At 44.9% G+C, this 19744-nt stretch overlaps 1 protein-coding gene across 2 annotated transcripts in view; it reads right to left on the minus strand.

The window, feature by feature from the left end:
• The window catches only part of ZNF618 (zinc finger protein 618), a 165008-nt gene that overhangs the window by 31743 nt on the left and 113521 nt on the right, over positions 1-19744 (minus strand). Inside the window, exons 6-10 of one of the 2 annotated variants that reach the window (XM_076355836.1) lie at positions 14219-14308; positions 12764-12799; positions 11936-12013; positions 10802-10891; positions 3221-3409 (exon numbers count right to left, since the gene is read on the minus strand). In XM_076355836.1, the coding sequence (XP_076211951.1) occupies positions 3221-3409; positions 10802-10891; positions 11936-12013; positions 12764-12799; positions 14219-14308 (483 nt within the window). The remainder of the gene's footprint in view (positions 1-3220; positions 3410-10801; positions 10892-11935; positions 12014-12763; positions 12800-14218; positions 14309-19744) is intronic. The other variant, XM_076355837.1, reaches the window with a different exon arrangement.

Consider the following 19744-nt stretch of genomic DNA (forward strand, 5'->3'; position numbering starts at 1 on the left):
CCTCTGGCACAGGTGACCAGGCCTGCAGACGGAATTCAGGTCCTCACCACAACATGTAGAATGTCACCTACAGAAGCACTATGCCAGCTCTCCCTGTGCTTCCCAGTAATCTGCATTCCCTTCCTAAACACCCTCCCTGAAAGGTTCAAGTGGAGGACTGAAAGGCTGTCTCAGAGCCTGCCCACAATGTCCAGAAAAGCTACGGCAGATCCTCTGTGCTTTCCAACAGTGAACTCGCTACCCTACCCTTCCCCAAGGCCAAGCAGACAGGCCCTGCTCCTCTGCACTGTGCTGCCAGCCAGTGCTCTTGGCAGTTCACTTGCTTCAGCAACAGCGCAGGGCAATTCCCCAGTAACTGTAATGGGAGGACACCTCCAGCATGCAGAGGTGGTTCTCGACCCTGGCAGTAGCTGCAGTGTCCTGAAATGTCACTGTACGGCACAGCTGAGGTGCCTCCCACCTTCTCAAGCTGGTGTCCCTTAGCACAAGTTCAACAGTACAAGTAGTGTGAGGTCTCGTCTCACTTCAACTAGGTTTGCAATATCTGGGCAAATGTATTTACTGTAGTGACTCAAAGGATAAACTAGAAATAAATAAAATGAAAGGTGAACTGGCCAAACTAATGTGTATGGTCTATGCTGTATAGACTCTTACCATACATGGACTCATTCATGGAGTCCACTGTCACCCAATGGGTTCATCTTAACATGGCTTAACAAGGCTCTGCTGGGCTCAGCGGCATGCAAATTGTATAGGGAGGAAGTCGGGGGAAAGGAGTCTTTCATTCAGGAGTGATAGGGACTGTTGAAAAATGATACCAGATCATTATTTCATTACGTATTTCTGCAGGCCACTGCAGTGGTCAGAACTGCTGTCAAGACTTTCATAAAGAGGCCCCAGTTCCCTGCAGCCTCACAGCCTCCTTGTGCTGAAGCGTGGCTCAGACATATGGGCTTTATGTCTGATGTGGCTAGGAAAGACCTGAACTGCATGAAGCTCCCAGCCCATGAATTTTGGTCCAGCCAATCCTTAGTGGACCCTTAGAAGTCCTGAGCAGGCTTCTCAAATTCTCTATCATCTACTACATTCCTGACTCTTTCTAAAATGCAGGAGAACAGAAAAACTTAGTAATCAAATCAGTTAAAACAGAATCACATAAAACAGGGCTGAAAAGGAACTGGAGACATTATCTAGTCCATCCCCCTTGACAGATAAATAATAGGAACGAGAGGCCTTAAGTAACTAGAACGTCAGATGGCACAGTGGGAAAAAGAGACCACAACAAAATGGATTAGGCCAACCTACCCCCCCAAGAGACCCAGGTTCAAATCCTGGCTTACGTCACAAGTGGAAGTGAGTTGGAGGTCTCCAAAAATGTTTGGAAAAAATCTGCATGGTAGTTTTGTCCTCATTCCCTACCTTTTTTTTTTTTTTTTTTTTTTGCCAAGTCTGGCAATAAGAAAAACTGGTTTAATGCACCTCCTTGGACTTACTGTGTCCTTCCCACACAGGAGAGGGCAACAGACACAAGTTGTTTCTCTCCCCCCCCTCCCCCCACCCCGTACCTGAACTTTTTGCATGCAAAGCAAAATTATCTGTATAGAGAAAATAAGTGCCACTCTACTAAGCGTCTGTGCAAACACTGTCAGTGGAGTGGTACTCCACCATCTCTGGTATTATCCAGGCCCACGTGGAACATCTCTAACCGCAACACTCGGAAGGCATCCCTTCTGGAGACTGTCTTCCTGATAGGTGTTATGGTCAATGCATTTGTACCAGAAATTCAAGAAGCTGCTCAGATTGCATTTGTATAAGACGCTGCCTTGAAAGAAACCACAGAAATGACGCCAGCAGATAGACAGGGTAAGACCCCCAGACTATTATCAGTTTCTTGAAGATCAATCTACCAGGCTCAAGAATCATGCGATTCCTTCCTCCATACAGGAAGAGAATAGCTCAACTTTTTTACCCAATGTATTGATACACCTTTTGATTAGAGAAGTGGTGGGGGAAAGTGCCTTTACAAAAAACATCTCCCAGTTACTGCTCAGATGAATCTGGCCTCTGACCCATGAAGTCAGAAAACAAGTTTTTCCACTTTTGTAAGAGACATGAAACTGGAAGAAATTGTTTCAAGTTTAAGTAAATAACGAAAAAGGTTTCTCAGCTTTAACTCCTAATTTGGTTGAACTGGATGGACCTCATATTAGTAATAAAATCATATAAATGTTTAAGAGGTGCAATAACAATATGGAATCTCAGGACTCACAAGCTGTAAGAAGACAGGTCATCACTGCAACATCTGGTAGCTGCGGATGTGTGTGTGATCTAACAAAAAGCATCCGTGTTCAGCATCCTGTGGCCTCTCCCACCACAGCCACCTCTGCTACTTGGCATCTGTCCATGCCAGACATTTCAGGGGCGTTTAAACACCAGCTGATTAACCAGCCCTTCTTCTGTACTGAGATGGAATATGTATCTATCAATCCCACAGATTCCAGAGACTGCTTCCCTGCTGCCTCAACATGTGAACAGTATGCCTTACATCCTATTTATTCATAGTTATTTTTCAGTGCTCTTTACTTTCTGGGTTTTTATCCTTTCTTTTTTTTTAAGGGTTGATCTTGTTTGGAAGGAAGAAACAGGGACTATGGGAGGATCAACCTTAACTTGAGTCTTCTAACACCTCTGTAACGTTTCGGTACCACTAATTTTGCCGCTGGAGCCCAGCTTATCTCTCAGTGGTTCCTGTGAGGAGTGGAGCACTGTGAAAACACCTTACTCCATTTCACTTCCCCAGGCACAGGCCTAGCCCTGAAAATACCGCCTTGAGGGAAACAAACACTAAATACCAAACAAAGCTGAAAACCAAACAAAAATCCCCATACCTGACAAGCCACTATGCCAATCCTTGTCAGGCAGCTCTCCTCAGTTTGTGACACCAGGATTTGAAACAGGGTCTTTTGTACCTCGTGGTTAGCACGATACTTAAAAAAACCCAACTTGTCACTGGGAAGAGGTAATAAAGACCTACTGCTGATCTAAATTTTTATTTATAACGTGCCAAAGGATCTAATCCCCTCAACTGCTTTCTGGGAGTAGCTTTTCTGGGACAGTCATGGATGGAGCAGACTGAGTCCAGGAAGGGTCAAAAGCCAACCCAGGGCAGGATTGGACACTAAGCAGTTAAGAAAATTGATGGTAGAAAGGCAATTGGTACCTGTGATAGCCTTGCTTCCTGGGGATCCAGAATTTGGAGCGCGGAACATCTGGGATTGGGATGCCGGTGGGACACCGGAGGGGGTGCGGTGCAGGAGGGTAGAACATCGGTTTATTGAAGCCGGTGTTTTTTTGCTGGATTGGCTCGCCTGTGTCTTCACTGCCACGAAGAGTGGAGATCGAGAGAACTCTGGATATGAACACTCAGAACTAGTGCCTGGACAGTCAGTCAGCTCCCAGATCGTGTGCCTTCTGGGAGAGTTGCTTTCTAACAGCCATGCTCACGAATCCCTTGCACGGGGACCTGCAGCGACTGTGGATCCACCGATCCCATGTAACAAAATTGCTTTCCCCACTCACCCGAGGGGACAGATTCTTGAAGCTTGTTAGTTCCCTTCCACACCTTTAACTGCCACGTGACCAACCCGTTCCTCCTCCAGCAGGAATCACCCCATCCATCCAGGAGTACTATTTGATTGCCATGGCCTGGCTGGGTGTACCTGCATCTCTGTCCTCCATTTCTATATATGTAAGAGTTTGAATTCTGAGAGCAGGTTTCTAATGTGATACTCACAGCTCTGAATAGGGAGAAGTTTACATCTTTGTTACCTGAGCCTTGCATAAATCCTAGAGACCTCCAGCTACATCCCTTGTCTCGCTAACCAAATACAAAGGAAAGGGGGCTGTTGGTAATGGAAGGGAATCAGGAGGCAGAGTTCTCATCCTGCAAGTCAGGAAAGGCCTTTTGGCCCTCATCTCCAGACAAGTACTGGTGATATGTAGAGAAATTCTGAGTATTACTGGGATATGCTCTTTGAATGTATCTACATTTTGGTCTCTGCAATGCACAGTGAGAATCACCAAGAATTTTCAATGCCAAAAGTCATGTGAAAAACCTTCGGGAGGACAACCCTTTCTCTAGGCCCCATGGATTAAAAAAACAATTACAAACATGGAGAAACAACCTAACAACCCCCTTCATTCCCCAGTGGCTTTTTCCATGGAAATTTGGATACAGCTCCTGAAGCCAAGTCCCACTCCAACCATCTGCCATGAAGAATCACTAAGAAACAAGGTTCACATAACCCACAGCCCAAGCTCACTACCAGTAATTTCTATAGAGTGGTATTTTAGGATGCCTAAAGTTGGATGGACAATACTAGCACCTGTTCATCCGATATAGGACAATTCAGAAATACTTATCCACATTGAGCAGTTCTCCGTCATGGACTGCCATGGCAGCACAACAGCCTGTCTCTGAAACAGGTGAGGAGAAAAGTCATCCAAACTGGGACTGGATGCTCATTTCCAAAATCCCATGAGACATTATAGCCCTCAAATGTGAACTGCTCTCATCTTCCCTGTCAGCAGTCAGCAGCACTGGAGGGTGAGGATGTGTACATTCAAAGCAGCTTGCAAAAAGATACTCAAAGGAAACAGTTTTTTCTTTCACTTGATCTGTTACACAGATCCAAGATGACATTTCCTGTAAGTGATAGTGTACTTCTGCAAGAGATTCTGCACTACGTTTTCTCATAGTTTAGGTCAAGATATTTCTCCTCTCCTTGGTCTCTGGCCAGCTGAATAGGCAAGAGTCTTGCTTTTGCTTCCTAGACTTCATTTCAATCTCCATGGATAATCCTCCTCCAATTGCTGCCAAACTGCCAGCAAAAATGTAGTCAGATATGACAATTTCCTGCTTAAGCGTCATCCAGTTTCCCATGAGGCCCATTCCCACCAATTGCTGCTTTATTCCCCATCTATACCAAGCGAAGTAGCAATCAGCCAACTATTCAGTGTCAGAAACAAAGAGCATCCTCTGCAATCCAGATACTGCTGAGATCTGAGATCTGAAGAAAAAAGTCTCGATGCTATGAAGACCTCTAAAATTACTTCTTTTTTCTCCCAACTTAAACAAATAGTATGTCTTCAAATTCAGACCCCAGAGAGAAGGCTGCTCCCTCTGACACTAGGCAGAGACAGAGTTTGAGCCAGCAAGACAGACAAAAGAATATTAGTTCTAGCAGTCTGGAGGATGCTAATAATTCATTGAAAAAAAAGTTTTAGTTTTTAGTTCATCAGATGACAAATTCCCTCTGAAGAATAAGCAACACAGGTAGAGACGATCACGTAGCTCCTCTCTTCTGCTCTTGAAAAGTCATCTTCACTGTGGAACTTACTGCCTCAGGCTGATGAAAAGGCCAAGTTCAAGATATTTCCAAAACTGAAAATACTGAGTTGCTGAATGGCTACAAAAACCTCCTGCCTTAAAATCTGCAGCTAGACAGCAAGGCTGGAGACAGCATTGCAGACAGATGATCCCATAACTGCTGCTATGAAGTTTTTTAAACTTTCTCAGAAAGCATCTGAGATATGCCCCAGTTGAAGCTGACATACTGGAGAAGTGAGGGCAGGAGAGAAGTAATGTAGAGGGTAAGTCTCACTGAATGATCTCCAATCACTTGGTAAACTGAGTGCACTGTGCTACAGCCGCACAGAATGGCACATAGTGTGCTGAAGAACACAGATGATACAGGTGATACTTAAAAGATGGGGGACTCCGCCTTGGCAGCAGGAAAAAGAGCTTGTTCATTGCTGTGCTCGGTCATGATGGCTGTAGAGGAGGTCCCAGGGCAATGATGTTGCTAAAAATATTGAGGTACTCTTTGGGTATGCAATCAGGGCACTTTCAAAGGGGATTGGGAAGACAATGTTAGCTCTCAGTTCCTTCACTAAGACCCAGTGCTGGTGCATGCCCTTCAGAAGGTGGTTAACAGACTTGAGAATATTCAGATGAGAAGGCAAGAGGATAAATAAAGGATGAGAACAGCATAACTGACAATGGAAACACCAAGTCACTCCTTTGGCCTAACTGGGAGGTTGGTCACTATGAAGTGACTAGACAGCAAGCTATACAAAGGTCTAGAAAGGACAGAAATTTGGTAACTTAGTCCTCCTTCGCCTAGCAGACAAAGTTATAAATAGGATCCAGTGTCTGAAAGCTACAGCTGGATATTTTTAGTCTTAATTTAGTGAGGGTAATAATTCATCAAAATAATTACCTTAAGAGGTTGCTGCATTTTCTGTCACTCTTAACAGCAAGATTAGATGCCTCTCTAAAACATATACGTGAGCAATTACATCAAGACAATCCTATAGCATGCATTACTCCGGTCAGTCCGAGATCACAGTGGTCCCTCCTGGCTTTCCTGTCTTTGGTAAGACCTTCAAGCCCTGGGAATAGCACGCTGTGGCAGTAAGTAGAAAATCTGGCAGACATTTCAACATGTAGCCTCGAAAGATACATAAATCCAGACACTACCACGATGCACCACCGCAATAGAACAGAGATCAGATTATCTCAGTAACTTCGCTTTTTCCAGGTAAAAATTCTGGCTAATAATTTGTGTATCGCATTTTTTCAGAAAGATCTTGTCAGGATGGGTAAGGAACCATTCGGATGGTTCAGACAGAATTATACCATCACCTCTGGAGAAAAACCTATCTTTAATGAATATGATGGAAAGCGATTCCTTAACAATGGCATGAAATTCAATACGCTGAATGGAAACCTCTGTTATTGGAAATAGGTCCTTCCACAGGAAAAACCCTGTGCTCAAACCTATCAAATTCTTAATGTGCTGCTTTATACATACAAACAAATATTGCCAGTGGAGCCTGTTGCTAAGGCACTGTGGGATCAGAGAGCGGGAAAAACATCTGAACTCACAGATTTCACTCACTGAGATGGAGGAAGCAAAGACACACCATCCAACTGGAATCTGTATCTGTTTTTTTCTTGGTTAGGCAGGGCCTGTGTGGAAACTAGACATGTTACCAAAAAGGATCCTTTTCCCTAAGAGAAAAAGCCGTGATGGCAGCTGCCTTTAAGAAACACTGCGTTTAAGCACTTTTGATGAACAAATTGTAACCAGCGTCCTTCAAGTTAAGAAAATTAATTGAGCAGAGAGACTTGATGAACTTCCTTGAGCATCTCAAGTGTCAGGGTGGATGTAGGTCTGTCTGTCCCCTACGGAGCCAAGTACGATCACGGGGCTGGCAGGGCAGGTTCTTCGGCAGCCAGGGCCCATCCCACAGACCCTGAGAGAGGTGAGCAAGACAGGACCAGAGATGACAGCCAGGTTCAACCAACAGTCCAGATCATCAGGAAGTTCATGGCGATGAGACAGGTCAAGCTGGAAAGCCAATCCACAGGTCAGGGGCAGGATCAGCTCTGGTGAGGATAACCAGGGCCAGACACACAACAGTGATCCTCAGGGAGGTCCAGAGTGATGAGACAGGGTTGATGTCAAGCTGGGAAGTCAGTCTACAGGTTGGGGTACAGACCCATGGGATCCACAGACAGGCATGGGCATGTCTACAACTGAGCTGGAGACCAACATCCTACAGTGTAGCTCAGGCAGGGACTGATGACCCAGAGCTGAGCTGAAATAGGGGGTTTGAATGTGGGTGGAAGCCCCATGTGAGGCTGGTCAGGGCCATTAAGACCTATTAGTGCACTCAGGGTCCTGACATCACTTTAGATTTTCATCCTGGAAGCAATGGACATGGATAGCTGTGCAGATTTTAGCACTCTCACCACATTATTTCCATGACCAGGGAGTCTGTTGCCTTATCTGCAGTTACCAGAAGAAGATGCGGTGAGTGCACACTCCTGAGCCTGGACTTACCAAGCTAAAACCCACTCTCGGTGGCTTTTCTAGCCAGTCCACATCCCAAATGCACTAGGTTTTCTCTGCACCGTAAACACATCATCTAAGACCAATCACAATAGCCCAGCCACCTGCAAATGTGGTTAAATCAGTCCCATCCCACAGAGCAGACAGAGCCTGGAGGAGGACAGAAAGAAATCTCTGAACCCTCCCCCTGTGCACCTCCGTTCAGAGACATTTCTAAAACTGGGACAATGAATGTGCCTACAATCCACTTTTTTTGGAAACAGCCTCTGACACCCTTCTTAGAAAGAGTGAACAGGCTGACAGAAACAGCATAAGAATATGTATTTTAAAAGAGTAATAGCCCAGTTCTAAGTCTATGAAAAAGCCCCTACCCCCCACTAACAAAAGGGAACTTTCGAAGGAGACATTTGGCATTAACAATTCCAGGAACCCCACAGCAGAGCTCTTTTCCAGACAGCAGGTATCCAGCAGCACTGACCAGAAATTATCCTGCAAGGTCCTATTGCCCTGCAGGATATGAGTCCTTGTTTTAGCCCATTTTCAATAATTTTTATCCGTTATCACAGAAAACCAGAAAGACAGGCTCCGGAAGGGAAGCTTGCATTCAAGCAGAGAGGCCCAGAAAGTCGGATAGGTAATGCTAACATGTTTTCCTTACCCACTCCCACTACGGCTATTTTTTCAGCATTTGCCTTATAACCACAAGAACAAGACCAGGGTAAAGACACAGTCTCAGCTTTACTTCTTCTGACTGCTAGGGCCAGAGAAAAGCCAGTTGTGCTTTTCAGAAGTCATGTGTTTACAGCTGCCTCACAGACCTTGGTTTATAGGAAGAGCAGAGTCTGAGCAGTAGAAAGGTGGGAGGATGTACTGGCCAGCCTGCCTTGGGAGCTAATCATGCCCTCTCCTGTATGCTCATCAGTGGTTTGTCACTGTACGTCATAAATCTTACTGGTCATGGGAACCAGGAGAGTTAAAAAAAAAGGTTAAAAAAAAAAAGGAAAAATAAAAGTTCATGGGGAGCGGGTTAAAGATACTTGCTGAAAGGACTGGAAAGCCATCTGCACATCTCAGTGACTGCTGGTCTAGTCTGCAGCAGGGGCAGCTTCTTTTGCTTTCACAAAGGTTGCTGCAGAAACCATGGTGCAAGAATGGCTTCAACCCCAGCATTCAAAAGAATGTTCCTCCTCCTCCAAAACTGGCTTCCAGTACTCAAAAAGTGGGCATCGGGACCCTGCAGCTGCACTCTGCACAGGACGAAGGGCAGTATCTGTGTGGACCATTCGTATCTGCAGTCAGACCTGCAAGGCCCACTTCAGGCAAATACCTCTCAGAGAAGAACAGTTGTGTTTTTCTTTTATGCTGGGTAGCCTGGACTGGAACCAGCAGCTCAGCCTATTACTACAGAAGGTTGGGAGGGTGGAGAGATATTCATAGCAATAAATCCCCTTGAAATGGAAGGTAAGAATCTGTTCTTGCTGAGCAGAGATTCAATGCACAGTCCTTACAGCATACTGCTTCTTAGCCATCTGTACAGTGGTGGACTAGAGACACCAAAGCCTTGGTGTCTGAGGGCCCATCTACACTAGGAGATTGACCTACTGCTGATCACGACCAACGGCTTTTCTGAGGACCTGAAAACACCTGAATTAAGAGGTGGAGTTTGGGGATGCATGGATGGTTAGGAATAACTGTTATGTGTGCAATCATAAGCACTGGGTTAGTTCCCTTGGGCAGATGGGAGATATAAGACTAACTTTATGGTGATGGTGGTAGAGGTATTTTATGCTCTACACCTTCTACCATGATCTTGGTCTATCTCCATGCTCCAGAGAACCTGCATGGGAGCCACCAAGCCTTGATCCACCTTAGAAGTGATAGCCTGGTGGACTGTGCTCCCAATTTTTTTCTATATATGTCTAAAACCAAAGCTGCCTTATCATAATAACTTAAAAACCTAACTAAAGCTGAATTTGGTGAGGAAGGAGTGTGCGCTCCCTCTGCTGGCTGTGGATGAGCAGCTAAAGAAACCCACTAAGCTAATGAGCTCAGCTCATCCATCCTCATCATCAGCCAAAATGCTAGCAGCTGGACAGACATGGGCAAAGAGCAACCATGCTGGCTCACAGCATTAAAATCGCAATAAAGCACAGGGCAATGCTATGAAAGAAGCATGAAGTTCAGGTGTAAAGAACTTCTCTGCATACTTTTAAAGCATCCAAAACCAGCATGTAGCAAGAATTTCTCTCAACTGTTTTACTAAAATTTTGCACTGAATTACATTTAATTGCTCATTAAAACCTCCCCTTTGTCTGGGGAGTGCAGATCGTAGTGTCCCTCCAGAGTGCAGATCGTAGTGTCGTGTAGTATGCTGAGAACTGCCTTTTCCCGAGCTCCCTGAAATAAATATTTTATTGCCTGTGATTTAGTAGCAAGCTGCCAAGATAATTTACATGATTTTGAAACCCAGTTTTAACTCACTGTCTGAAATAATTTCTCAGAAGCTCTTAAGAAAGATGCTTCTTCCCTAGCATGTACGTTCACTTATTATTTAGGGGAGTGTAAAAATTTTGTGCATCACTTCAGTTAAACAACAAAATAAAATATCAAACCCCCAAGGAATATATGTAGAATTGCATGGACTTTGGTAAAAGTTCAGTGACATTACAGACCTAACAGTAACAGTGTCCCTCTGAGAAGAGATTCCAGCTCAGTTTTACAGTGCCCTGGTCAGCACATGATCTACGTCTTGCCAGCTGCAATCCCACAGGTCCAGTGGAAGAATCCACAAGAATGATACTCTCTCCTGCAACCCTCGTGTTTACCACCAACCACTGTAAATCACAGTCTGTAATGAAATAGATCTCCAGCAGAATACTCACTAATAGGTGCATGCAGCGCCACATGTTCTTGGTAGGGAGTGTAGTATTTGTACTGCTTGCCACAGAATTCACAGGTGTAATTGCCAGTTTCTGTGAAGATGAAACAAATTACAAAGATCAGAAAGGACTGCAGCACCCTCTCACAGAATCACCAGCTTCCTGACTTTTTACATAGAAACTGGCCAGGTGACAAAAACTAGAGCATACTCCTCATGCACTTGGAACTTATCTGCCCTGTAATTCACATCCTTTTCCCCAACAAAGGAAACAGTTAAAGCCAGTGTCCAGAGTGTTGGACTGTGCATAAGAAGTCCAGTAGAACTGAACAAGCTACAGCAGATTATCCCAAAATTACAGCGAGTAAACGTGCAAAACAAAGGACATAATCCATTTTTAAAGTCTGTATTACAGATGACACAGTTTTGTCTTCTGGTTACAGACAGCCTGTGATGTGTGGACAACAGGAACAGTCAAACTAGGAAACAAGTTGTCAAGTTTAAGTCTTAATTACAGAACTTTTATTTTGGAACTGTAGATTTGTCTTGCAGGAGGAGGGGCTTTTCTGCAATAACTGTGCTAATTCCTGCTTTGGGGGTACTTGAAATAATGAAGTAGTGTAACCATACACTGACACCTCCCGCTCCTGCCAGTGCTGGTAAGTACAGAACTGACAGCAAGCTGCAAGCCAAATGAAAATCCAGGGTTAATCAATTGTTTCCAAAATGGAGAATTCAGAGAAATGCTTCGGCAAAGTTTGGTCTTCTCTTTGTTTCACTCTGATCTGTTTGATGAACCCACCACAAAGGCAGTGTGAATGCAATCACCTGCCAGCTCTGCCAATACACCTTAAGACCCTCTCTAACTGCTGCCAGCTTGCTTTTCTCCTGAACCTCTTCCCTCTTCTCTTTGCAGAGCTCTTGAGCAGAAAACATCACAAAGCTGCATTTCACAGGGCCAGGGCTGCTGGTGTTTGGTGTTCATTTGAACTTAAACATATCTTTCAGCACTCCTAAGGTCCCAACACCTCTGCATAACACAGGATTTTCTAGTTTTCCTAGAGGTACTCCAGGTAATGCCAGATTTGAAACCCTTGCACTGTCTCTTTCACATTCGAAGCTGTATAATAACTCATACTTGGACCAATCTTCTGGAATGGCTCTGGCTCCTCCTCCTTCACTTCATCTGCTGCTATGACGGCCTGGTCATAGGGGTCTGCAAGAGAACAGAACCAGCAAGAGAGATGACAACACCCTCGGGTTTTCATTCTACATGGGCACTGAATGCTCCTGAATCTGTAATGACATTTCGTTCTGTAACAAGATTTCAAGACAGGAATTATAAACCCAATGACCCCTCTGTCTGACCTGTCCCTCCTCCTCCTCCTCAGGTGCCCCAGGCAGGTATTATCCACCCCTTCCAGCCCAGTAACATGCCTTGTAGGTATATAATGTTTAAAAAATACAGAGAAAGACTGAACAAACACATTGCAAAGCCTGATTCATATTTTCTGATTTTCTTCCAGTGCATCTCCTAATGACGTTATACTGTCTCAACGTGGGCACGGTAATGCAGTCTGCAAGCAAGTCAGCTAACAAATACTGACCAGTGACTTCCTACCATCTAACAGCACAGCTAGCAACAAATCAGAACCCAACCCGTTTTATAAAATAATTTATGCCTTGAACAATTCACTAAATCACCAGAGACATGAAACACCGCCTTCTTTGATTTTCAAAAGCCTGATCAATTTTATGTACAACAAAAGCCTGGTATCTACTAGGGCTGGGCATCAACCTACTGGCTGTACATGTTGGGGGAGGGAGAGAGGATGCTCCTCTCCTGCTGCAATCAGTGACAAAACTCCCTTGATTCTTACAAGCGTAGAATTGGACCTGCTGTGCCTGAATTACTGAATGTTTGAAAAGGTTTGTGAAATAAAGCACACGAAGGATCTCGGCTTACCTGCCCGGTTTTCTGGGGCCCCTTCCACACTAAAAACTAACATAGAATAGAAGAAGGAGGGGAAGAAACAAAACAGAAATTAAATCCTCTTAAATGGCCTTATTTTCCTCCTGTATTTCACGTACCGCTTCAGCATATTTCAGCCCCACAGAATAAACCAGGCTTTGTGCCCCAGTCCCTCCTCTTCCCAGCAGCATCCAGACAGGAACTATTTGAGCATGCCCAGCCCTAATATACACAGATTCTCAAGGCCTTTGTTCTGACACTGACACAGCCCCACGTGAAGTTCAGATGCACAGCTGCCTCACACTTGTGTTTGGTAAGACAGAACCAGCCCCTTGGAGGAACTGAGACAGAGTGTGTCCTTGCAAGACACAAGTGGAAGCCATTTCCAAAGCCCTCTCATAACTCTAGGCAGAGCTCCCTGAACCATAGCTATGAAGACACATTTCTGACAGAAGCAGACATGTCCATCTCACAGTGACTCTCATTCCCAGTAATTTAATTTTGGCTCCCCATGGGAGGAAGGGAGCTTGCAGTGGTGCATTGCAAGAGAACATTAGCTGTTCTTAGAGCACGTTCAGATGTCCACACGTTCCAGTTAAAAACACCAATTTTTTTGGACACCACGTATTGTGAAAAAACACTTCTTTTCTGAGACAGTCCAGCCATTCAAAACCTTCTGCTTTCCAAGCAGCCTCTTTCTAAAACTCTGCCAGGGCTCCCTCCTCGGCCAAGCGAGGAGCAATGCGAACAGGCTTGTAGCATATGCAGTAAGGGTTTGGAGTATCTGTGGGCTCTGAGTTGAGGAGCTTTAGATGCCCAGTAAGCACGGGACAAGCCAAAGACAGTATGTTGTTGCTTCTATTTCCCCCAATGTAGAAAAAAGAAACACTGCTTCTGGAGGAGGGTGTCTGCTTCTGTCTGGGTGTCACCAGCCTAGGCCACATCTACATTCACAGAGGAAAAATTGGCCTGTAAGGTCCACTGACAACTGCATCAGTTCACTACCACAGTGATTAACAAGAACGAAACAACATTTCTCAACTCTGAAATGTGGTTTCTCACAGAGGAGCATGTCGGGAACAATCCTGTGAAGTCAGAAACCAAAAGGCAACCAACTCTTGCCCAGCGAGTAGCCAGACTGACAATTTACCTTGAGGCACTCAGTTCCAGCACATCCATCCTAACCATGAACCTTAATACAGACAGGAGGACTGCAAGGACCACAGGTCCCAGCAGAGGGTGTTATTTTGATGCACGTAAAGAGAATCAAGCGCAGCAAACTTCTTCCTGCAGTGCCTGCGGACTCTGCCTCCACTGATAAAGGTGAGCGAGCCATGCTGTGCAATGTCCTGTACATCATGGGCTGCACGGTCCTGCAGAACCACATTTTGCCTTCCCCAATGACTTCTCATTCTAGTTTGGGTGTCTGAGTGTCAAAACGGTACTCACCATCCACGGCATGTAGGTCTCTGTGCTCTTGGAAGCAGCTATAATATTTATATTTTTTCCCACATATGTCACACGTGTACCTAAAATTGTCTGTAGGAAGAAGAAAACAGGTCACTTTAGAAACTTTGAGGTAAAAGGCAAGCACTCCGGACAACACTGCTCAATCAGACACCCCCATGCAGTTACATTCATCCCACATGCTCTGTCAAATCTCTAAGGCACACAGACAACCACTGCTTCACAATGACCCCCGCATGCCCCACGCTATATGGCCTGGGGCATATTCTGATTTGTTATTTTCTGTTCAGGCAACTCTGCTCTCCAGTACAGCCTCCATAAGACCTCACAGCAATGAAGATGCAGAGCAGCAGGCGCTGCTGAAATCTCCTTTGGAAGTTCAGGGCTACAGTAGGCAAGTACTGGTCAGGATGGGGACAAACTGGCAGAACTAAACACAGAGTCAACATGTGAGCTCTTAGAAGTCAAAGTCTTAATATGACAACTACAACATGGACTGGATGTGCCTACACGCTCATGCCACACCTGGTTCTCACTGCTGCTGCTTTCTGACTACTAACTGCATCCAAGATCCTGTATGGGCACATTGTAACAAACAAAACCAAAGAGAACCAACAATCCAAAACACACAGGACAGTAAGGTGCTCAAGTGAACAAGAGGACTGATGGAGCCTGGTTTCATATATGTTTGTACCCTAGACCCCCTCCCTTCATCCCAGCAACAACAGACCCCCTTCACCACAGCTGAGTGGGGAAGACAGGCAGATGCAAAAAAGCTCGAGATGCTTATGAATTCGTTTTGGTCTGACTGGGGACAATGAATGTCTTTGGCTCAGCTATCACATCAGTGTAAGAGGAAAATTTCACTTGTCAACTTGGTGGGGTTTTTCCATCTTCTGATATCTGACGTACACCTTGGGGTACAGACTGACATCCATAAGTAGTCGCCCCACTGCAACTTGCAGCATTGTACTTGTCAGCCGACCACAGTAGCTGATGGGTTGCGTGCTACCAGCCCATTGCAAACAAAGTAAAACACATCAGCTTGTGTGGCCACAAAGGATCTTGAAACTAATGTGTTCTACTTCACAACAGGAGCAAGCTAGGAGTGTACACCTCAGCTACCGTGGCTCCACAGATGAGCTGCCATTCAGTAAGCTCCCCTGCAATAGCTCAGTTGCTTGTATTTATGTATCCATACGATTAGCAAAGTTAAAGCCTTGTTTTTACCTCTTCCACACCGTGTTGAAACACACCAGAGTATGCACATTAAGTAAGCTTTTATTTTACTTCTTGATAATTTTATTTTTAAAAGAAATATATATTTTAAGCTAGTATGCATTAGTACAGTCTAATCGCTCACTTGGGTTCACTACTGCAGTCCATCAGCACATGGGGTTTCGACACTAAATGAAGAATCACTTTCCGCCCTTTATTCTGCTTGGCAGAATGAAAGTAGAAGCTATGGTGATCTATAAGAGAAAAATGCCAAGTATAAAAGGTATTAAACAGTCGGGCACTGGAACTTTACTTCTGCTACCAAAAAATATTTGTATCTTAATCAGAGCACAGCAATGCTAAGCTAGATCTAAGGAATTTTAAAAAGTCTAGGCTGAACAAGCAAGACAGAGCCCAGGCGTATATACCGAGATGAAAAGGATTCACTGCTTGACAGCGCACTGCTTAAGGAAGAGCAGGAGGTGAAGCAAAACATGACTGTGAGAACATTCAAGTGATAAAAGCACTTGCGGGTCACATTAAACTATGTTTAATTATATAACCTTATGCAGTCTCTTTCTGTGGTCATACAATGGTTCTGAGGGTCTCAGTCTACCCTGGACCCTTTTTGACAACAAAGAGAATCTAATGATTGCTGGTGAATAACTGTATACCTGTTGCAAAAAAAATACTGTCAATTATCAGCAAAGAAAATTCATAACATGTCATCAGTAATCAGTCCCGCATCACTGGGTGTCCCTTTTTGAAGTGTAATGAGCCATGCGGTAGATGAACTGAAGACTAATCCTTCAAAGGAGTACCAAATACCAAGCACTTTCAGTACCTCCATTTGGAAGAAGAAAACTATTATGACCTTAGTTTGGAAGAAAAGTGCTCAATAAATAAGACGACTTGTTAGAAAAGAATAAAACTAAACGCTAGGTGCACTATCTCACAGACTCAAACAGGCATGGCTAGTCGTAGTTTCTGTAACTTAGGAAAGATTGTGAGGATCTCACTGCCAACAGCGGAGACTTGAGTAGCACATGCTGGGTATGACCACTTCCTTCCCTAGGCAGTGTGGGGAAAATGAAAACATGATAAAAAGGGACCCCAAGAGAATAGGGGTTTGCTTGTTTTGTTAGGGGACTGTTTTCCCTATGGAAGAATGACCTCCAGAGATTATAGTGAAAGAAGTCGTTATGAGAAGTAAGAATTTGTTCCAGCTGGTCTTGGTCCTAATCTCTTCCTCGACTCTTTAAAGGAGATAACACCCAGCAAACAGTGCCAAGTCTGAGAGACAAGGTTTACAGAGAATTCAGAAAGTATCAGGAGACTGCCGAGGTGTAGCTAAGCTCTGTACCCTCTCTGAACAACGGTCACTCTTCCAGGGCTGCACCCAAGAGCCAGACTTCTTCCTTCTTATCCAATAAAGCTGACTTTGCTGACAGCCGTCGAATACTTCCAGTGCTGTTCCCAGCAGCAACAGCTTTCTTAGCAAGAAACTCACTGAGCAGAATTAGCCTGTATGCTACTACTTTTCCTGCTCTGGGTTGTAACTACTACACCAAGGTAGATTCCAGCTGGGGCACCATACCCAACATACATAACCACACAGCTTTCAATGGGAAGAGCTACAAGAGACTCCAAGTGCTCGGGTGTGCCTGCAAGCCCATACGAAAACCCCTATCCCTAAACCTCTGAAGAGATGGTACCAGACAGCCAAACTAATGTTACTTAAGCAAGTGTGCTCAGATTCAAGCTCTCTCCTATCGCGAGGTAGACATTAACACAGTGCAGCTCCACCAAAAGCAAAGCATACCAACAGGCACTATCAGGACTTAAGGAAAAATACAGGGAAAGATACTAATTAGCCCACCAGCACAGAGGTTCAGTGCTGTCCCTTACTGGTATTCAGGCAACAGTCCTGCAGAACACATCCTCGCTGCAAGCTGAACAATCACTGTATTACGCTGCTGCAAACCTAGAGTTTCAAAATGCTTAAAAGACATCTAGTTAAAAACCAAACTCCAGCAAATATCATTCTTCCTTCATGCTCATGAGTCTTTCCAAGGAGAGCAGAGATTCCAGAAAGAGGTCTAAGGAGTAATGGCCTTATAGCCTTAGTCAGCCCACATTTAATCTCATTAAATACACACACCAAAATACAGCATCACATCTTAACTAGAAAAAAAGGCAAGCAACAGCCTTGTTACAAGGCAGTTCCTCAGATATAAGGGACTGACATACTGAGATGGCAAACAGGCAGGTTTTCTGAGTACCCCAAGAAATAACTCCATGGGACCTCAAAGCATTTTTGACCACTCTGCTTGCAAGTGCACCTCCAGTAAAAGACAGGGAACGTGCCGCTCTTTTCTGCCCGTCTCCAGGGGCTGCTGCCGGCTGGCTCCTGTTGTGCTGTCTGTGTTCAGCAATGACTCGTAGTTGCTGAAATACCCTGCTCTAGGGATGATCAGCCAGGTCACCTTTCTTCCCAGATGTTGCATTAAATATTTTGAGATTTTTTAGTTGTTTTGCTTCAAATATTCAGCAGAGAAGAAAGCACATATTTCATTTCGGCAGGAAAGAGGGAGGGAAGAGAACACATGCCCAACAGTGGCAGGCAGAAGAAGAGGCTTCTTTCCTTAGGGCACTTGGCCCAGGGCCTCAGTGGATTTTGCTCTAGAAACCCAGGAAGGGAACAATAGCAATCAGAAATTTGTTGAAAGGTCAGGACTTCTGTATCACAAGCTAAAAATACAGATCACTTAACCCGCCCTTGTAAGCGCAGGAATCCGAAACCACAAAAACTGTGTACAATCTAGTTTCCACTGGGCTCAAAGAGCTCTGTGCAGCATCACAGAAACCCAAATTGGCAACAGTTACATACATCATACAGATGACATCCCTGCAAAGATGACAGCACATCCCATTAAGAGTCCAGAATGACGGGGTCTCCACACAGCAGGCTGCGGGAGCTTCTTAAGGACTTCTCCAAGGCGAAGAACGATTTTCACCTGACCCAGAATTCACACTGACCTTTCAAATGGAAGAAGCCACAAAAGCCACTTGGTAGAGGAACTCTCATGGCAACTAGACACTTTGCAGATACTCTTGAATCCTAAGTGATCCTGCTCTTATAGAGCACTGCACAAATAGCTGTCTAGTAGGGACAGCCTCAAAATATGGAAGGACAAAACTGCTGAAGGTAAATAGATAGCAAAAGCCTGCTGAATTATTCCTAAAATCCAGCAGTGTTCCAGCTCCCAGTCAACAAAAAAGCAGCAAAATTAAAAAGGAAAAGAGGAAGTCCGGACAGTAGCTACAGCATTACTTGTTTGGCTCCATGGTCAGGATGGCACCTTTACACCAAAAGGTCTGAGAATGGCAGAGGAAGGACCAAACTCCAGGAATTCCACGTTCCTGGCTCACCTCAGCAAAACAAAGTTTCCCAAACAGTTCATAAAGTCCAGCAGCATCTCTGAAAGGGGAGGGAGGCTGGATTTCTTACAGCTAAGCCCACTGCAATACATTTATCTGTCATCTATTTGAGGTTGTGATGTTTCTTCCCCCAAACAGGCTTTCCGGGTGAGGCTTATGTGACAACGAAGTACCAGCATTGTCCCTCCAACCACGGCCAGTGGATCGCGGGACAGTCCATGAGATGCTCTGATGTTCAGTTTCACATTCCTTAACTGTTTCCTGAAAATCTGCTGGCAGATGCTGGAGTCCTTACAAGTCCTGCTGGTGATAAACACAGAGGTCTGGAGCTGGTGAATGGCTGTGTAGCAGTACCTGAAAAAAGCATCATCTTTCCTGGGATGTCTGCCTCACTGAAAGGAACCATGAGCAACTCCAACACTCTTTAGTAACAACCAAAGACACCACGACTAAACCACCTGACGCAAAGAAACAGGAAAGGCTGGCATTTTCTGATATGTGCCACATGCTTGTCACTGGGAAACACCTTTCCAAGCTGTATCCAGCACACAGACTACCTGAGCAGCCTCCCTAGAAGAAGACCTAGAGTGCAGCTACTGCTTCCTTACAACAGAGCAGGGAGCAAAAAAACACCTGGGACCCTCACTTCTTTCTGTGGATTCCACCCAGGGAAGCAAAAAGACAGCTCTGGAGAGAGGCTTCTTCTCCCTTTCTGCAGCCAGACGGGCACCTAGATGGAAAGGAACATATTTATGGCTTCCTAAGCTAGCAGGATATTCCCCGCGCAGGCTGACGGACAATTCCTTTGACCTAACCCTTCGGCATCTTTAGGGGCTTCCTTCTAGATGC

The sequence above is a fragment of the Aptenodytes patagonicus genome, chromosome 18, assembly GCF_965638725.1.
Source record: "Aptenodytes patagonicus chromosome 18, bAptPat1.pri.cur, whole genome shotgun sequence".
In the NCBI taxonomy this organism is placed as follows: Eukaryota; Metazoa; Chordata; class Aves; order Sphenisciformes; family Spheniscidae; genus Aptenodytes; species Aptenodytes patagonicus.